At 38.0% G+C, this 18113-nt stretch overlaps 1 protein-coding gene across 14 annotated transcripts in view; it reads left to right on the top strand.

Moving 5' to 3' along the window:
* Nucleotides 1-18113, top strand: part of DENND4C (DENN domain containing 4C) — a 146830-nt gene that overhangs the window by 123886 nt on the left and 4831 nt on the right. For 12 of the 14 annotated variants that reach the window (XM_063788705.1, XM_054658739.2, XM_016960670.4 and 9 more), the window contains 6 exons: nt 877-986; nt 1294-1469; nt 5769-5951; nt 6744-6939; nt 9014-9259; nt 10616-10733. In XM_063788705.1, the coding sequence (XP_063644775.1) occupies nt 877-986; nt 1294-1469; nt 5769-5951; nt 6744-6939; nt 9014-9259; nt 10616-10733 (1029 nt within the window). Of the gene's footprint in view, nt 1-876; nt 987-1293; nt 1498-5768; nt 5952-6743; nt 6940-9013; nt 9260-10615; nt 10734-18113 lie in introns of those variants that run through there. The other 2 variants (XM_063788706.1, XM_024345588.3) reach the window with 2 other exon arrangements.

Genomic DNA, 18113 nt, shown 5'->3' with positions numbered 1-18113 from the left:
TGTGGTCACCTACTGCCTTTGTTTTTAGTTGTATATATTCACGGATTATATCATTAGTTCTCAAACTTTGGCATGCATCAGAATAATCTGGGAAATTTGTTTCAAAATAAATGCAAATGTCCAAGCCTAACGCTAAAACTTCTGAGACTGAATTTGTGAGATGGGACCTTGGGAATGTGTATTTTTAAGCAGTTCTCTGGGTGAATCCGATGTATACCAGAGTTGGAGAATCACTAGGATGTGTCATTGAAGTTTCTTACTCCATGTTACTTTTTAAAATTATAATTCGGTTCTTTTTCTCTGACTTTTTACTGTAAAAATTTAAAATGTCCAAACCGGACACAGTGGCTCATGCCTGTAATCCTAGCACTTCGGGAGGCGAGGCGGGTGGATTGCCTGAGCTCAGGAGTTCGAGACCAGCCTGGGCAACACAGTGAAACCGTCTCTACTAAAATACAAAAAAAATTAGCCAGGCGTGGCAGCGTGCGCCTGTAATCCCAGCTACTTGGGAGGCGGAGGCAGGAGAATCACTTGAACCCGGGAGGCGGAGGTTGCAGTGAGCCGAGATTGTACCACTGCACTCTAGCCTGGGCAACAGAGCGAGACTCCATCTAAAAAAAAAAAAAAGAAAAAAAAAATTTCAAATGTCCTGAAAGTTGAAAGAATCGTATAATGAACAATCATGTATTTTCCACCTAGATTTAATTAACTATTGTTAACTTTATCTCTTTCTATGTATGCATACATTTTTATACTGAGCCACTTGAAAAACAGTTGCAGACTTTATTCTATGTCCCCCCTAAATACTTTGGCATGCATTTTCAAAAAACAAGGACATTCCTTACATAAGGTATTACGATGTTTATTCCTTTGTAGGTGAAGTTCCATTTCCAAGAGGCATGAAAGGGCAAGACTTTGAAAAATCAGATCATGGTTCTTCTCAAAATACCAGCATGTCTAGCATCTATCAGAATTGTGCAATGGAGGTAAAAGTTCTATATTCAGTTCATGATAAAGTAGCTGTAAGCATATTTTTATTTCAGAATGGCATTTAACAGGATTCTATGATACCCTTGTGGACAGTATAATAAAATAAGTCATTTTGTTGAATTTGCTTGATGTCTTATGTAAGTAAGACATTGAACTGGTAGTTTACCTGTGAAATAAAAGAACTGTTATTAATAATTCCAAATTTGATCAGTATAATAAATAAAATCCCATTATCTCAAGAGAATTCCTGTTAAGATTAATTTTTATTAAAAGTTCTCAGTGTCTGCATTTTTCTGTTTTTAGGTTTTGATGTCCAGTTGTTCACAGTGTAGAGCTTGTGGAGCTTTAGTTTATGATGAAGAAATTATGGCTGGATGGACAGCAGATGACTCAAATTTGAATACAGCTTGTCCATTCTGTAAAAGCAACTTCTTGCCTCTTCTCAATATAGAATTCAAAGATTTGAGAGGTTCTGCAAGGTTAGTCTTATAAAAGCTCTCTCAAGAAGTAAGTACCCTCAAAACACATGACTTCTGGGAGAAGAGTGAAATATTCCTGGTATGCTCCAGGTCTGCCTTCCTGTCTGTCCTTCACCTTCAGTATTTGAGTAGCAAATACTAGTAATGTGGGAGTCTACTTTTCCATTTTATTTAAAGTAGGATTATCAGCCGGGCTCCGTGGCTCATGCTGTAATCTCAACACTTTGCGAGGCCCAGGTGGGAGGATTGCTTGAGGTCAGGAGTTCAAGACCAGCCTGGGCAACATAGCAAGACCCTGTCTCTACAAAAGATTTTTTTAAATTAGCTGGGCATGGTAGTGTGCACCTGTGGTAGCAGTTACTTAGGAAGGCTGACACAGGAGGATCGCGTGAGCCCAGGAGTTTGAAGCTGCAGTGAGTATATATTTTAGAAGAAACAAAGGGGAAAAAAAGGCTTCAACTCTTCTCTTGTCACTTGCACTTCCTAGTAGTATTCTGTGCAGTGAAATGACCAAATTCTAGGCAATAGATACGAGACTAGCTGATCTATAATTATACATTAAATAATTGAGAGTTTGGTAACTCTGTGCTGACCTAGGGAATTATACTTAATATTCCATTCATTTTATGGAACAAATTGAACTTTTTATTTCCTGCCTTTAGCTGCTTTAAAAAAAATACATTGCCAGGTGTGGTGGCTCACATCTTAATCCTAGCACTTTGGGAGGCCCAGGCAGGTGGATTGCCTGAGCTCAGGAGTTCGAGACCAGCCTGGGCAACACAGTGAAACCCCGTCTCTACTAAAATACAAAAGATTAGCCAGGTGTGGCGGCGTGCGCCTGTAGTCCCAGGCACCCGGGAGGCTGAGGCAGGAGAATTGCTTGAACCTGGGAGGTGGAGGTTGCAGTGAGCTGAGATTGCACCACTGCACTCCAGTCTGGGTGACAGAGCGAGACTCTGTCTCAGAAAAAACAAAAAAAACATTTAGGCTGGGCATGATGGCTCATGCCTGTAATCCCAGTACTTTGGGAGGCCGAGGCAGGCAGATCACTTGAGGTCAGGAGTTCGAAACCAGCCTGGGCAACATGGCAAAACCCCATCTCTACAAAAAAATACAAAAAAGGTTAGCCCAACACCATGGCACATGCCTGTAGTCCCAGCAACCAGGAGGCTGAGGTAGGAAAATGGTTTGAACCCAGGAGGCAAAGGTTGCAGTGAGCTGAAATCACACCATTTAATTGTAGAGGTGTTTCTTCTCTGTTTTTTCTTTTAGCTTCAAGGGTGGAGCTAAGTCAAATCATACTCTTTAATTCCAGATACACTATCATCTTTGGACTGTGCAAGGGCCCTCTCGTGTTTATCCTCCTTTCCTCATTCCCACCCTCATTCCCTTATTCTACAAAGACACTGACTCTGCTAAGTGTGATATATATCTAAATTTATTTCTTTTTATTACTCAATTTTAAATCTGGGTTACTATATGTACATCTAGTTTATTCCTTTTCTTCTACAGGAAGTTAATGTATCTTTCTACTTATCCATTATTCTAGTGTTGGGTACTTCAGTTACTTTCAGTTCTCTGTTACTACAAACACCACGGTAGTAATGCAGTGCACTGCAAAATACATGTCCCCTTTTGGACTTGTGAAGTAGTTTCTCTAAGAAAACAATAATCCTTGGAGTAAGATCATTTTCATACATGATTTTAGTAAACACAAAACATTGCTTCCTAGACGGCTGCACTCCCACAAGTAGTACCCAAGAATTCTCATTTCTGTATAGCCTTACCAGCATTTGGTATTATCACTTTTTAAATTTTGGCATCGTTTGAATTTCTCTTGATACTGACAAATTTGAGTGTCTCTTTATTACTTGTTATTGTAGCCTTTTTTTTTTTTTTTTTTTTTTGAGACAGAGTTTCACTCTTGTCGCCCAGGCTGGAGTCCAATGGCATGATCTTGGCCTACAACGTCTGCCTCCCAGGTTGAAGCGATTCTCCTGCCTTAGCCTCCCGAGTAGCTGGGAGTGCCCACCACCATGCCCAGCTAATTTTTGTAATTTTTGTAGAGATGGGGTTTCGCCATGTTAGCCAGGCTGGTCTTGAACTCCTGATCTCAGATGATCCACCCACCTTGGCCTCCCAAAGTGCTGGGATTACAGGCGTAAGCCACTGCACCTGGCCTGCTCTAGCATTTTCTATGAATTGGTTGCTTATGTTCATTGCCTATTTTTTTTTTTCTTTTTTGGCTGTTTGGTTTTTTTTTTTGAGATGGAGTCTTGCTCTGTCACCCAGGCTGGAGTACAGTGGCGCGATCTCGGCTCACTGCAAGCTCCACCTCCCAGGTTCATGCCATCCTCCTGCCTCAGCCTCCCAAGTAGCTGGGACTACAGGCACCCACCACCACGCCCGGCTAATTTTTTTGTATTTTTGGTAGAGACAGGGTTTCACCATGTTAGCCAGGATGGTCTCGATCCCATGACCTTGTGATCCGCCCACCTTGGTCTCCCAAAGTGCCGGGATTACAGGCGTCAGCCACCGTGCCTGGCCGTTCATTGCCTATTTTTCTATTGATCTTTCTTTTTCTTGTTGATCTGACTTGAATATTATTGATATTAATTACTTGAAAGCATTAATTTTGATATCATCCATTAATTTTTTACCTTGCAATTTGTGCTTTTGGAATCTTGTTTTTAAAGTTGTTCCCTGTCCCTAGGACCTGAAATTTTTATCCTTGAACATTTTTGCTTATATTTTACTTTTGATGTTTAGGTCTTTAATATATCTTTATTCTACTTTTTATATATGATGGTAGAGATCCAGCTTTTATTTTTCCCCCATGTAACAATCCAGTTATCCCAATATTATCCACTAAATAACCTATCCTTTGCTCACTGATATGTGGTGTCACCTTTATCATATTTCAGTTCCCATGTATACCTCACTTGGTTCTGCATTTTCTTGCTGTTTTTCTTAATGCCATGTTGTTTTCATCACTTGGTCCTTGTGTTGTATCTCTGGTTAGTAGGGTGAGTTCCCACTCTTGGTTGTATTGTTATTATTTTTTGTATGCTTGCTCTTTCCTGTGAATTCTTAGAATAAGTTTGAGGTCCTCAAAAAACATCCAACTAGAGTTTTCTTTGAGATTTATAGATTAATGTGGGGAAAATTGACTTTTCTGTTATTATTATCTTATCTGTGAGCCTGCTATATCTCTGTATTTTTTTTCAGATCTTCTTTTATGTCCTTTAACACAGGTTTAAATTATTCTCCATAAGTCCTATACTTTTTGAGTTAATTGTGTTTTTAAGCTATCGTGACAAGCATTTTATTTTATATTTTTCAAATTGGGTATAAAGGAGCATTATTAAGTCTGTCCCCTGAATATGTTGTTATAGAAAATTTCAAGCTTACAACAAATTTTAAAGGTTTTTTTTCAATGAGCACGCAATATCTACCCCTGCGTCCTTCAATTTACACTTTACTATACTTAGTCTATCACCTATCTGTCTCTCCACCAATCTATCTTAAATTTTTATTCATTTGAAGGTAAGATAGAGATATTAATACATTTCTTCCCCAAAGACTTTGATATGCATATCATTAACTAGAGTTCAGTATTTATTGACAGTTTTTTTATTTTGAGATAAATTGATGTACAGCAAAATGTACAAATCTTAAACATACCATTTGAAGAATAAATGCATGCATTTGTGCAAATTAAACCCTTAGAAAACATTACCATTACCTCAGAAAATTCTCTAAATATTCCTTGCAAGGCCCTTCCCTCCTCGAGTCCCACCCAAAGAGAGAAGGAGAGAGATAAGATGTAAATAAAACAATGAACAGAGAAGAAATGACTAGAAACAGGATGGAGATTTATAAGTGATAAAAGACATTATAAGTAATTATAGGTTAATATATCTTAAAATGCTGCTACTGCAGCTCTTTATTATTTTTTTTTTAACTCAGGAAATTAATGAAATATATTGCTTTCCCTCTTCCTTCACAGTTTTCTTTAGTGGTTCTCAAAAATTGGAATATCATTTATTGGACCATTTCCAACCTTGTATTTGAAAAGTTTAGGATAGGAGGGGAAGAGAAAATGAGAGCAGGAATGTGCGTGTGAGAGAGAGAGAGAGAGAGTGTGTGGTGTATTGGAAATAGGCAGTGTTTTCCTTCTGGATTATATATAATTTTATTAATGACTGCTTTAGCAATAAAATGATTCTAAATGTGATAGAATTTTAGAAAACTTGAGGATTTTTAAAGGCTCTTTTCTCCCCCCTTTTCCTTATGTAGCTTTTTCCTGAAACCAAGTACCTCTGGTGACAGTTTACAAAGTGGAAGCATTCCATTGGCAAATGAATCCTTGGAGCACAAACCTGTATCCAGTTTAGCAGAACCTGACTTGATCAACTTTATGGACTTCCCAAAACATAACCAGATCATAACTGAAGAAACAGGCTCTGCAGTTGAACCAAGGTATCAAAGGGTACAGAGACCTCTTTATGTAGTAATAAATGGGGTACCCTTGTAAAAATTCTGTCTCTAAAGACAACCTGACTCATATAGGCATAAGTTCTGGCATTTCAGAGTACATCTTAACTTATTATTACCACATAGTGTTTAACGAGCTAATGAATGAATCTGATGATAAACCATTTTTGAACTAAGTTTAATATTTTACAGTTGTCTTTTACTGTTTTATAAAATATTTCCCCTTTAATATAGTCATTGCCAGTTTCCAGAGGCGAAATGTTCTCTTTCTGTGAAATGTACCCTTGGCCCTTAAATACTAATTGAATCAAACATTTATTGAGACTCTATTGTATGCTAAATATTATGCTAAGCTCTAAAAATAAAAAAGTAAATATGACTGGGTCTGGTGGATCGTGGCCTAGTAGAGATTAAATACTTGTCAGTGACTTTATTGTACTTATTTGCATATAGCATACTTCTAGGTAATTTTGTTTAATAAAGATGAAATAATATTTGAGTAAAACAGCTGAATGGGTACTTTGTCTTTTTAAAATAATACCTGTATATCTGCAATATGTCATCTTCCCACCCCTCACCAGAACCATCTACTCCATCCTGTTTTTCTGACCAGTTTTACAAAAATGCTTGAAGGAAATGCAATTCTTACAAGGTGGTGCTGATTCTTCTTAGATATATTTAGTAGACTCAAGGTCCATTGTAGAAAATACTCTAGCTCTACAGATTTAGACTGTTTTTCAACATGAACATAGCATTTCTTCTATATTTATTTTTAAGTGATGAAATAAAGAGAGCCAGTGGAGATGTCCAAACTATGAAAATTTCATCTGTGCCTAATAGTTTATCAAAGCGAAATGTGTCTTTGACTCGAAGTCACAGTGTTGGAGGCCCATTGCAGAATATTGACTTTACCCAGCGACCGTTTCATGGCATCTCAACAGTTAGTCTTCCAAATAGTCTGCAGGAAGTTGTGGTATGTAACAACAACAACATTGTAATTATACTGCATACACACCTAAGTATATAGTAGAACATTATAAATTCTTCTGTAGTGGACTTATTTTAATTACATGAAAAGTGATAGAGTTTTTCCATAAACAAATAACTTTTTATTGTGGAGAATTTCAAATATGTACAAAAAGAAACAGTATAATGAGTCCCCCATCATCTAGCTTCATTTATTTTCAGTTTATGGCGTTCTTCTTTTATGTATATTCTCATTCAGTTCTCTCTTTTTTTGAGATTATTTTGAAGCAAATTTCAAACATCACATATTCTGTTAGTAAATATTTCAGTATATATCCCTGAATGATGAGGACTTTAGAAAAATATAATCACACTGCTTTTATCATACAAAAAAAAAAAAAACCCAAATAATAGTATCAAGTTATTTAGTCTGTTCAAATTTCTGATTGTCTCAAAAATGTCAAATGCATATGTGTGCTTGTGTATGTGTGGGTTGTAGTTTGAGGAATCAGGATCAAATAAAGTCAGTGTATTGCACTTGGTTGATATGGTTTTTAGTCTTTTTGAATCTGTAGACTCTTTTCCTCTTGCAATTTATTTGTTGATAAAACTGTTTAGAGTACAGTTTTCCATAATCCAGATTTTGCTGATTGCAATGATAAAAGTTGGAATTTGTGTCCAGAACCTTGATCAGATTTGGGGTTTTTGTGTTAGTGTTCATTTGCTTGTTTATTTTTGTAAGACGATTTCATCAGTGGTGGTATGTTCCTCCCAGCAGGAGACATAAACATTAGTAGCTATTAATGCCTTAATGCCTAGATAAGGAGCTATAAAATGATAATGGTCTCATTCTGTCATTTCTTCCTTATAATAAGGAATACATAAACAGAAATTTCCCTACGTCTCTGTTAGATTTTCAAAAGATAAAAGTTATAGTGGAAAGGCAGGTTAAATGCTTGATTTTTTCCTTTTATTTAGAGTTTTCAAAATAGCGAGTTGAGTCCGTCATTCTCCAAGGTCATCAATTAATTTGGGGGAATAGGGTATCATTATGAGCTCATTGATTTCAACATTTATGTTTAATTAAGTAATTAATTTTTAGAGATGGGGATCTCGCTTTGTTGCCCAGGCTATTCCTAAACTCCTGAGCTCAAGTGATCCTCCTGCTTCAGCCTCCCTAATAACTGGAACCACAGGCACACACTACCATGCCTTAAACATTTATCTTTATATCTATTGCTGTTTTTATCGTTGTTCATGCTTATATTATTCTCTTTGGTCAGCTAGAAGCCTCTACAAGTTAGCTCATTAGTCCTTTTGACACAACTCTAGTAGCATTTTTGTAATTTTTAAAAAGCTTTCTTGCTTTCTTATATGACAAGATGTTTTATGCTTATGTTCTATACTTTCTTACCCAGACCTAGAATCAGCTGTTTCTCTAAGAAACTGTGGGTCCCTTTGGAGGGAAATGGTTTTGGAGACCACAGTCTAGGCACCAGGGGGACTCACTGTTAATGACAGAGTCTTAAACATTTTATCCTGATTATAATATGCATAACTCACAAAGTCTAGGTTGGGTCTTTTTTCATTTCTTATTTTATTTGAATTATAAAAATGCTATTTCTTTAATTCCTTCGGTTTTTGTTGCAATCAGTTGTAAAAGTGAGTTAAGTCAACAAAGAATATTAATGCAAAAGATTGCCCCATCAGTTTAGAGTTGTAGGAGGAAGATAATGTCACACAGTTTTTACACACATACATTACTATAAAGCATCTGAAATGCAAATATTTCTTATAAAAATTGAAAAAAACCTAATACATTCAGGCCATTGCTCTCAGTGTGATAGAGAACATGTTTTAGAGAGTCTGTTGATTAATTTTCTTTTGTAATGATTTAACTTAACAGTATTTAAGTATTTTCTTTTTTAGGTTTTCATTCATTAGCATATTCTCTTGCATGTAGCAATGGTCCTAAAATAACTGATTTAAAAAGGATAGAGAGGCATTATCTCATTGAGAAGTGCTCTTGAGCATACAGATTTAAACAGATAATATTAATTTCTTTTTTTATTTTTTTTAAGGATCCTTTAGGAAAAAGACCCAATCCTCCCCCTGTTTCTGTGCCCTACTTGAGTCCTCTAGTACTCCGTAAAGAACTTGAATCTTTGCTAGAAAATGAAGGTGATCAGGTGATTCATACATCTTCCTTCATCAATCAACATCCAATCATTTTCTGGAACCTCGTTTGGTATTTCAGACGTTTGGACCTTCCTAGTAACTTGCCAGGACTTATCCTCACATCTGAACATTGTAATGAAGGTGTACAGGTAGGGTGCCGACTTTTATACTTACATTAGTATTCAGTAGGATGAGGCTTAACTTCAAGGTCCTGAAAGTATACAACAACAGTAGCTTAACAAGACAGATTTATTTCTCTCTCACTTAAAAGTTTGGATAAGCAGTCCTGGAATGGTAAAGTGTTAGGAACCTAAGATCCTTTTATATTTTTGTTTAGCTATGCATATCCTCCATTTCCAAGTTCTGCTTTTGGTCCAGGATGGCTGATTACCTCCAAGCTGTCACATCTACTTTCTATCCAGCAGTTAGGAGAAAAATGGATGGAGAGGAGAGTATGTCTTTTTTCTTAAGGGATAGCTCCTGGAGTTGTAGATAATATTTCTACATATATTTTCTTGGCCTGAACTCAGTTATTAGGTCATATCTGTCTGCAAGGGTAGCTAGAAAATGTTGTCCAGGCTGGAGTGCAATGGCGTGATCGCGGCTCATTGCAGCCTCCTTTTTCTGGGTTCAAGTGATTCTCCTGCCTCAGCCTCCCGAGTAGCTGGGATTACAGGCACCCACCACCACATCCAGTTAATTTTTGTATTTTTGGTAGAGATGGGATTTTACGAGGCTGGTTTGAATTCCTGACCTACGGCAATCCACCTGCCTCGGCCTCCCAACTGCTGGGATTACAGGCGTGAGCGACTGTGCCCGGCCGGTAGCTATTATGCTTAACTGTTCTGTTCCCAGCGGCAATTCTCACAACCACCTTATTTGAAAGGACCCATATTATCCATATTTTTCAGATGTTATAATTAAAAGTTAGAGAAATTTAGTAATTTCTGTAAGGTGACATACCTAATAAGTGATGGAGACCCAAGGTCACATTCTGGCTGTCTGACTTAAAAGCCCCAACTCTACTTATGCTGGGATCCTGATTCCATTAGAGACAGTGAGCTCCTAGAGTGCTTTATTTTATAGGATTAATATTGATAGACACTCAGACCCCAAACATATACATGGGGCAAAATAAAATCTTTCCTTAAAGTACTATAAACTCTAGTTTGATTAGGTAGGTGAAACAAAATTATTTGGCAAGGTAGTAGAAACTCTTGCACTTTGACCTTAAAATTTTCTGTAATGGTAATTAATCTTTCTACAACCATCATGCCAATTAGCAAATTGTCATCCCATTCCTTAAAAGTCACACTGAGAAACCTGGACCTCAGAAAATAATAATAACATTTGTCATCAGACATTAATAAAAATTAAAATTTTGATTCTGAATTTTAGGTCCAGAATTTTAAAAGGACTCATCTGTTTTATATAATCAAGCTTCACTAGATCTACTCGTAATTGTTATTCTCGGGATACTAATACTTTCTTTTGATTTCTTTTAGCTTCCTCTGTCATCTCTGTCCCAGGATAGCAAACTTGTGTATATTCAGCTGTTATGGGATAATATCAACCTTCATCAGGAACCAAGAGAACCTCTGTATGTCTCATGGAGGAATTTTAGTAAGTAAAATAGAATTAAAGACATAACAGCCAGGTGCGGTGGCTCGCACCTGTAATGCCAGCACTTTGGGAGGCCTAGGCTGGCGGATCACCTGAGGTCAGGAGTTGGAGACCAGCCTGGCCAACATGGTGAAATCCTGTCTCTATTAAAAATACAAAACTTAGCCAGGTGTGGTGGCAGGTGCCTGTAGTCCCAGCTACTCAGGAGGCTGAGGCTTGAAAATCGCTTGAAACTGGGCAGCAAAGGTTGCAATGAGCTGAGATCATGCCACTGCACTCCAGCCTGGGTGTCAGAGCAAGATTGTATCTCAAACAAAACAAAACAAAACAAAGAGTTAAAGACATAAAAGACTCAAAATGGGAACAACTCAAATATGCATCCATAGGTGACTGGATAAGCAAATTGTGGCACAGTCCATCCATACTGTAGGATATTGTTCTGCAATAAAGAATGGACTGCTGGGAAGAAAAAAAAGAAACAGAATTAAACTAAATTCCCCTAGAGTTAAATACAGAAAAACAAATTATTTTGCTTTATTTTTAAATTTTTAATTAATTCAAAGTGATTTGCTGTTAAAAAAAAAAAAAGTACGTACACACACACACACAAATGAAAAAGTGGTTTGCTGTTTTACTGACCTGTTTTTTAACTGTGACGGGTCTCAACTGAGTTGAGGAATTTTTTTGGTGATCTTTCTATCAAGTAAAAATTTGGTTGGCTATTTTGAGAGTAAATTCTATATAGCAGAAGAGTAATTTAGATGTATTGGTATAGGATCATAAGTTCAGCTGTATTGATGGTTACTGACTGGTCTTAAGGGTTCTGGCTTCATTTTTAATCTTTTAGAATATATTTTTACAAGGTGTTTAAAGAGTTATTATTCATGTATTCAAAAGCCTTGTGAGTCAGTAAGAAAAATACAATTCAGTAGATAAATGACCAAACGATATTAATAGGTAATTCATATTAAAAACATTAAGCAGCTTTCAAACTGTATTAGTTTGCTAGGGCTGCCATAATAAAATACCACAGACTGGGTGGCTTTAACAACAGAAATTTATTTTCTCACAGTTCTGGAGGCTGGAAGTCTAAAACTTAGAAAGGGATCAGCAGGTTTGGTTTCTTCTGAGGCCTCTCTTTGGCCTGTAGATGGCTGCCTTCTTGCTGTACCCTCACATAACCTTTTCTCCGTGTGTGTGCATGCACATGCACACATTCCTGGTGTCTCCTTTTCTTATAAAGACATCAGCTGTATTAGGTTAGGGCCCCACTTGGCCAGGCGCGGTGGCTCATGCCTGTAATCCCAGCACTTTGGGAGGCCGGGGGCGGGTGGATCACCAGGTCAGGAGTTCAAGACCAGCATGGCCAAGATGGTCTTGGTCATCTCTACTAAAAATACAAAATTCAGCTGGGCGTGGTGGTGGGCACCTGTAGTTCCAGCTGCTTGGGAGGCTAAGGCAGACAATTGCTTGAACCCAGGAGGCGGAGGTTGCAGTGAGCCAAGATCACTCCACTGCACTCCAGCCTGGGCAACAGAGCGAGACTCCATCTCAAAAAAAAAATTAAAAAAACATTACTGCCCCACTTTTATGTCCTCATGTAATCTTAATTATTTCTTTAAAGGCCTTATCTCCAAATAGAGTCACATTGGCAATTAGGGCCTCAACATATGAATTCGGGGGTGACACAATTCAGTCTGTAATATAAACATATTTTAAAAGCTCAGTCATACTAGTATTAAGTGAAATATAACTTTATATTTTAAAAAAGGAAAATGTAGCCCTGGCACGGTGGCTCATGCCTGTAATCCCAGCACTTTGGGAGATCGAGGCAGGTGGATCACTTGAGGTCAGGAGTTCAAGACCAGCCTAGCCAATATGGTGAAACTCTGTCTCTACTAAAAATATAAAAAAAATTAGCCGGGCTTGGTGATGCACGTCTGTAATCCCAGCTACTCAGGAGGCTGAGGCAGGAGAATTGCTTGAACCCGGGAAGCAGAGGTTGCAATGAGCCGAGATTGCGCCGTTGCACTCCAGCCTGGGCATCGCAGCAAGACTCCATCTCATAAAAGAAAAAAAGGAAAATGTGGCTGGCGTGGTGGCTCACGCCCGTAACCACAACACTTTGGGAGTCCAGGGCAGGAGAATCCCTTGAGCCCAGGAGTTCTAGGCAGCAGTTAGCTATGATTGCACCAGTGTACTCCAGCCTGGGTGACAAAGTGAGACCTCCCCGCCTTCCTGTCTGTTAAGAAAAAAAAAAAAGGAAAACATAAACTTGTAACTGTCAGGTTGGCAAAAAACGTTAAAGATGAAGATTGTTTAAAAAAATTTAAAGATTGTTGAAGATGTTTGGGGAACACTTTCATATACTTTTAGATGTGTAAAATGATACATTTCTGGAGAACAATATGGCAGACATGTACATTTCATATGTGGATACCCTTTAAACTCAGGAATTGCAGTTCGAGAACTCTGTTCTATAGAAATACAGTACACAGCTAACTGTTTACACAAGGATACTTACTGTAAGATTTTTTTTTCTTTTGAGACAGGGTCATGTCTCTATCTAGCACCCTGCTCATAAAGCAGGAATGTCACTCTAAAAGAAGGGCCACTGTTCCCAGCCCCAGCTCCAGAGCAGTGGCTTAGAAATTTTGCCCAGGGGCTGGGCACAATGGCTCACGCCTGTAATCCCAGCATTCTGGGAGGCCAAGGCGGGTGGATCACCTGAGGTCAGGAGTTTGAGACCAGCCAGGCCAACATGATAAAACCCCGCCTCTACTAAAAATACAAAAAAATTTGCCAGGTGTGGTGGTGGGCACTTGTAATCCCAGCTAGTTGGGAGGCTGAGACAGGAGAATCAGGGAGGCCTGGGAGGCGGAAGTTGCAGTGAGCCGAGATCGTGCCACTGCACTCCAGCCTGGGCGACAGAGTGAGACTCTGTCTCAAAAAAAAAAGAAAACGAAAAAAAAAGAAATTTTGCCCAGGGGGAGAGGCAGGTCATAAGAATAGAGAGCTCTGAAATTTTCCCTAAAGGAAATTATTTTATTTGGAACAGAGTGTGGAGAAGTTTAAGCCTGAGAGCACTCTCAAAAATAGTGGAGATTTTGGTGAGAAGGCCATTATTACCCTGATACAAAGACCAATGACATCATAAGAAAATTAAAAATCAGTATCATTTAGTAATATAGACATAAAAATCGTGAATAAAATACTAGCAGATCAAATCCAGCAATATATAAAAATGATTTTACACCATGACAAAGTGGGATTTATCTCAAGCATACAATTGTGGTTTAACATTTGAAAATCAATTGTGTAATATACTATCAATAGAGTAAAGGACAAAATTCACATGATCATCTCAGTAGGCACAGCCAAATCATTTGGCAAAATCCATCACCCTTTGTTTAAAACACTCATCAAGCTGGGAATAGAGAAGATCTTCCTCCGCCTGGTAATGGGCATCTATGAAAATCTGCAGTTGATACCATACTCTTAACATACTTTCTCACTAAGTACAAGAGTAAGACAAGGATGCCCACTTTTGCCATTTTTATTTACCATTCTACCAGAGGTTCTAGCTAGAGTAATTAGTCAAGAAAAGAAAAGGCATCCAAACTGGAAAGGAAAAAAGTAAGTGTATCTATATTTGCAGATTATATGATAAATGATATTTATTTTTTCTATATATGTAATATATAGAAAATTCTAAGGAATAGACACACACCTAACATATTATTATACACACACACCATATTAGAACTGCATAAGTTCAGCAAGGTTCCAGGCTATAAGATCAGTATAGAGAAATCAACTATTTCTATATCTTTGAACAAATAATTCAAAATGAAACTAAGAAAACAATTTTATTTATTTATAATAGCATTAGAACAAAATATTTATGGATAAATTGAACCAAAGAAATGCAAAACTTGCACTCCAAAAACTTAAATAATTGTTGAAAGAAATTAAAGAATAAGTAAATGGAAAGAATCCCATGTTTATGGACTGGAAAAGTTAATATTATTAAGATGGAAGTAGTCATAAATTGATCTACAGATTGAATGCAATCCCTATCAGAATTTCAGGTAGCTTCTTTACGTAAATTGACAAGTGAATCTTGAAATTCATATGGATGTTCAAGGGACTTAGAATCACGAAAACAATCTTGAAAAAGAACAGAGTTATAGGACTCACAGTTCTTCAATTTGAAAACTTACTGCAAAGCTACAGTAATCAAGAAAGTAAAATACTGGTGTAAAAAGAGACATAGGTTGATGGAATAGAGCTGAAGTTCCAGAAATAAACCCTCACATGTATGTATGGTCAGTTGCCTTTCAGTGTGAAGACCATTTAATAGGTAAAGAATAGTCTTTTCGGCCGGGTGCAGTGGCTCACGCCTGTAATCCCAGCACTTTGGGAGGCCGAGGCAGGCGGATCACGAGGTCAGGAGATCAAGACCATCCTGGCTAACACGGTGAAACCCCATCTCTACTAAAAAAATACAAAAAAATTAGCCAGGCGTGGTGGCGGGCACCTGTAGTCCCAGCTAGTCGGGAGGCTGAGGCAGGAGAATGGCGTGAACCCAGGAGGCAGAGCTTGCAGTGAGCCAAGATTGCGCCACTGCACTCCAGCCTGGGCGACAGAGTGAGACTCTGTCTCAAAAAAAAGAATAGTCTTTTCAACACATGTGCTGGGACAACAGGCTGGCAATAATAAAAAGAATGAAATTGGATACTTCCTCAAATCATACATGGAAATGAACTAAAAATGGATCATAAACCTAAATGTAAGAGCTAAAACTATAAAGCACTTAGAAGAAAACATAGGAGTAAATCTTCATGACTCCGTGTTAGTTAGGCAAGGCCTTCAAAAAAAGCAACAAAAGCACAATCAACAAAAGAAAAAGTAGATAAGTTGGATTTAGTAAAAAAAAAACTTCTGTTCTGAAATTTAAACCATCAAAAAAGTGAAAGGTCAATCGACAGATTGGGAGGAGATATTTGCAAATCATATCTTAAAAAGGATTTGTACCCAGACTATGTAAAGTACTCTTACAACTCAGTAATAAAAAGGCAACCCATTTTTAAAATGAGCAAAGGCTATAAATCAGTAGTTCTTCAAATAAAATGTTCAAATGGCCAAAAGCTCATGAAAAATGCTCAATAGCACTAGCTATCAAGGATATGCAAATCAAAACCACAAGGAAATACCACTTCATACTTACTAGGATGGCTATAATAAAAAAAAAATAATAACGAGTTAGTGAAGATGTGGAGAAAGTGAAACCCTCAGACACTGTCAATTAGAATATAAAATTGTGCAGCTCCTTTGGAAAACAGTTTCACAGCTCAAAATGGCAAACCATATGAGTTACCATATGACACAGCAGTTGCACTCACGTATATACCTAAGAGAAATGATGTCCGCATGAAAACTTGCGCATGAATGTTCATAATAGCATTTGCATAATAGCCAAAAATACGGAGACAAATGTCCATCAGTCTATGAATTGAGGGCTGAGCGCAGTGGCGCACGCCTGTAATCCCAGCACTTTGGGAGGCTGAGGCCGGCAGATCACTTGAGGTCAGGAGTTCGAGACCAACCTGGCCAACATGGGGAAACCCCGTCTCTACTAAAAGAAATACAAAAATTAGCTGGGCATGGTGGCACATGCCTGTAGTCCCAGCTACTTGGGAGGATGAGGCAGGAGAATCACTTGAACCCAGGGAGGCAGAGGTTGCAGTGAGCTGAGATTGTGCTGCTGCACTCCAGCCTGGGCAACAGAGCGAGACTCCATCTCAAAAACAAGAAAAAAAAATTATGAATTGATAAATAAAGTATGGTATATCCATACAATGGAATTTCATTTGGCAACAGAAAACAATGAAGTACTGATATATGTACAACACAGATGAATCTTGAAACCACTCTAGAAGAGAAACCAGTTGTGAAGGAGCATAGATTGTTTTATTCCATTTATATGAAATATCCAGAATAAGAAAATGTATAGAGACAGAAAATAGATTAGTGGTTGCCTAGGGCTAAGGGGTTGAGGTGGGGTTTCTTTTTGGGATATGAACATGTTCTAAAATTGATAGTGATGATGGTTGCACAACTTCATGAATATACTAAAAACCATTGAATTGTGTATTTAAATTGGTGTAATGTTTGGTTTGAGACTTATCTCAATAATTGTGAAATTATAGCATAGTGTGAAGATTAACACTATTCAAAGTCTATCATTTAGCAGGTGGAAGACCTAGGATGAAAACTCATAGCAGCCAGTATTTCCTGTTATCATAACAGAGGACTTTGCTTTTTTTTTTTTTTTTTGGTTTAACACAAATGAACTATTACCAGTTGTCTTTATTTAGGGGCGGTGTTACACAATACAATATAATTAAATGTATAATGAAAAAGACAATCCGCCTGCCTCAGCCTTGGGATTACAGGCATGAGCCACTACACCCGGCCGAATTACGTTCCTTCTAATTAGCACTAGACTCTGCTATATTTAACAGAAAATAACAGAGGCTGAAACAGGTAAAGATTATTCTCTCATATGAAGTTATTAGGCTAAGCAAATCAGGCTAGCACTTTTGGAGGCCAAGGTGGGAGGATCACTTGGGACCAGGAGTTTGAGACTAGGCTGGGCAACATAGTGGGAGCCCATCTCTACAAAAAATAAAAATGAAAAATTAGCTAGATGTGGTGGCATGCCCCTGTAGCCTCAGCTACTCGAGGCTGAAGCAGGAGGATTGCTTGAGCCCAGGAGGTCAAGGCTGCAGTGAGCTGTGATTGCACAACTTCACTCCAGCCCGGGTGACGGAGTGAAAAACTGTCTAAAAAGTTATGAATTACATCATGTTGTACACCATAAGTAAATACAATTTTTACTTATTGATTAAAAATAAGGCTAGACATAGTTGGCTCATGCTTGTAATTCCAGTGATTTGGGAGGCTGAGGCAGGAGGACTGCTTGAGGCTGAGTTCAAGACTAGTCTGGGCAACATAGCAAGACCCTATCTCTACAAAAATAAAATAAATTAGCCAACTGTGATGGTGCATGCCTGTAGTCCTAGCTATTTGGGAGGCTGAGCAGGGAGGATTGCTTGAGCCCAGGAGTTGAAGGTTACAACGATCAGCCACTGCACTCCAGCCTTGGCAACAGAATGCAATCCTGTCTCCAAAAATTAAGTAAATACATTTTTAAAAAAGAAAAAAAGTTATGTACTAGACAGTCTAGTACTGCTAGACAACTCCTCTGTCATCAGGGATCCAGGTTCCTTCTGTTGTACCTGCTTTTATGGCTGCTGGAGTACAAGCTATCACATTCCAGCCTCAGGCAGTAAGCCACCATATATTAGAAGAGAA

Source organism: Pan troglodytes, chromosome 11 (genome assembly GCF_028858775.2).
Source record: "Pan troglodytes isolate AG18354 chromosome 11, NHGRI_mPanTro3-v2.0_pri, whole genome shotgun sequence".
Classification (NCBI taxonomy): domain Eukaryota; kingdom Metazoa; phylum Chordata; class Mammalia; order Primates; family Hominidae; genus Pan; species Pan troglodytes.
Note: the sequence above shows the minus strand (reverse complement) of the source record. Positions and strands in the feature narration are given on the sequence as shown.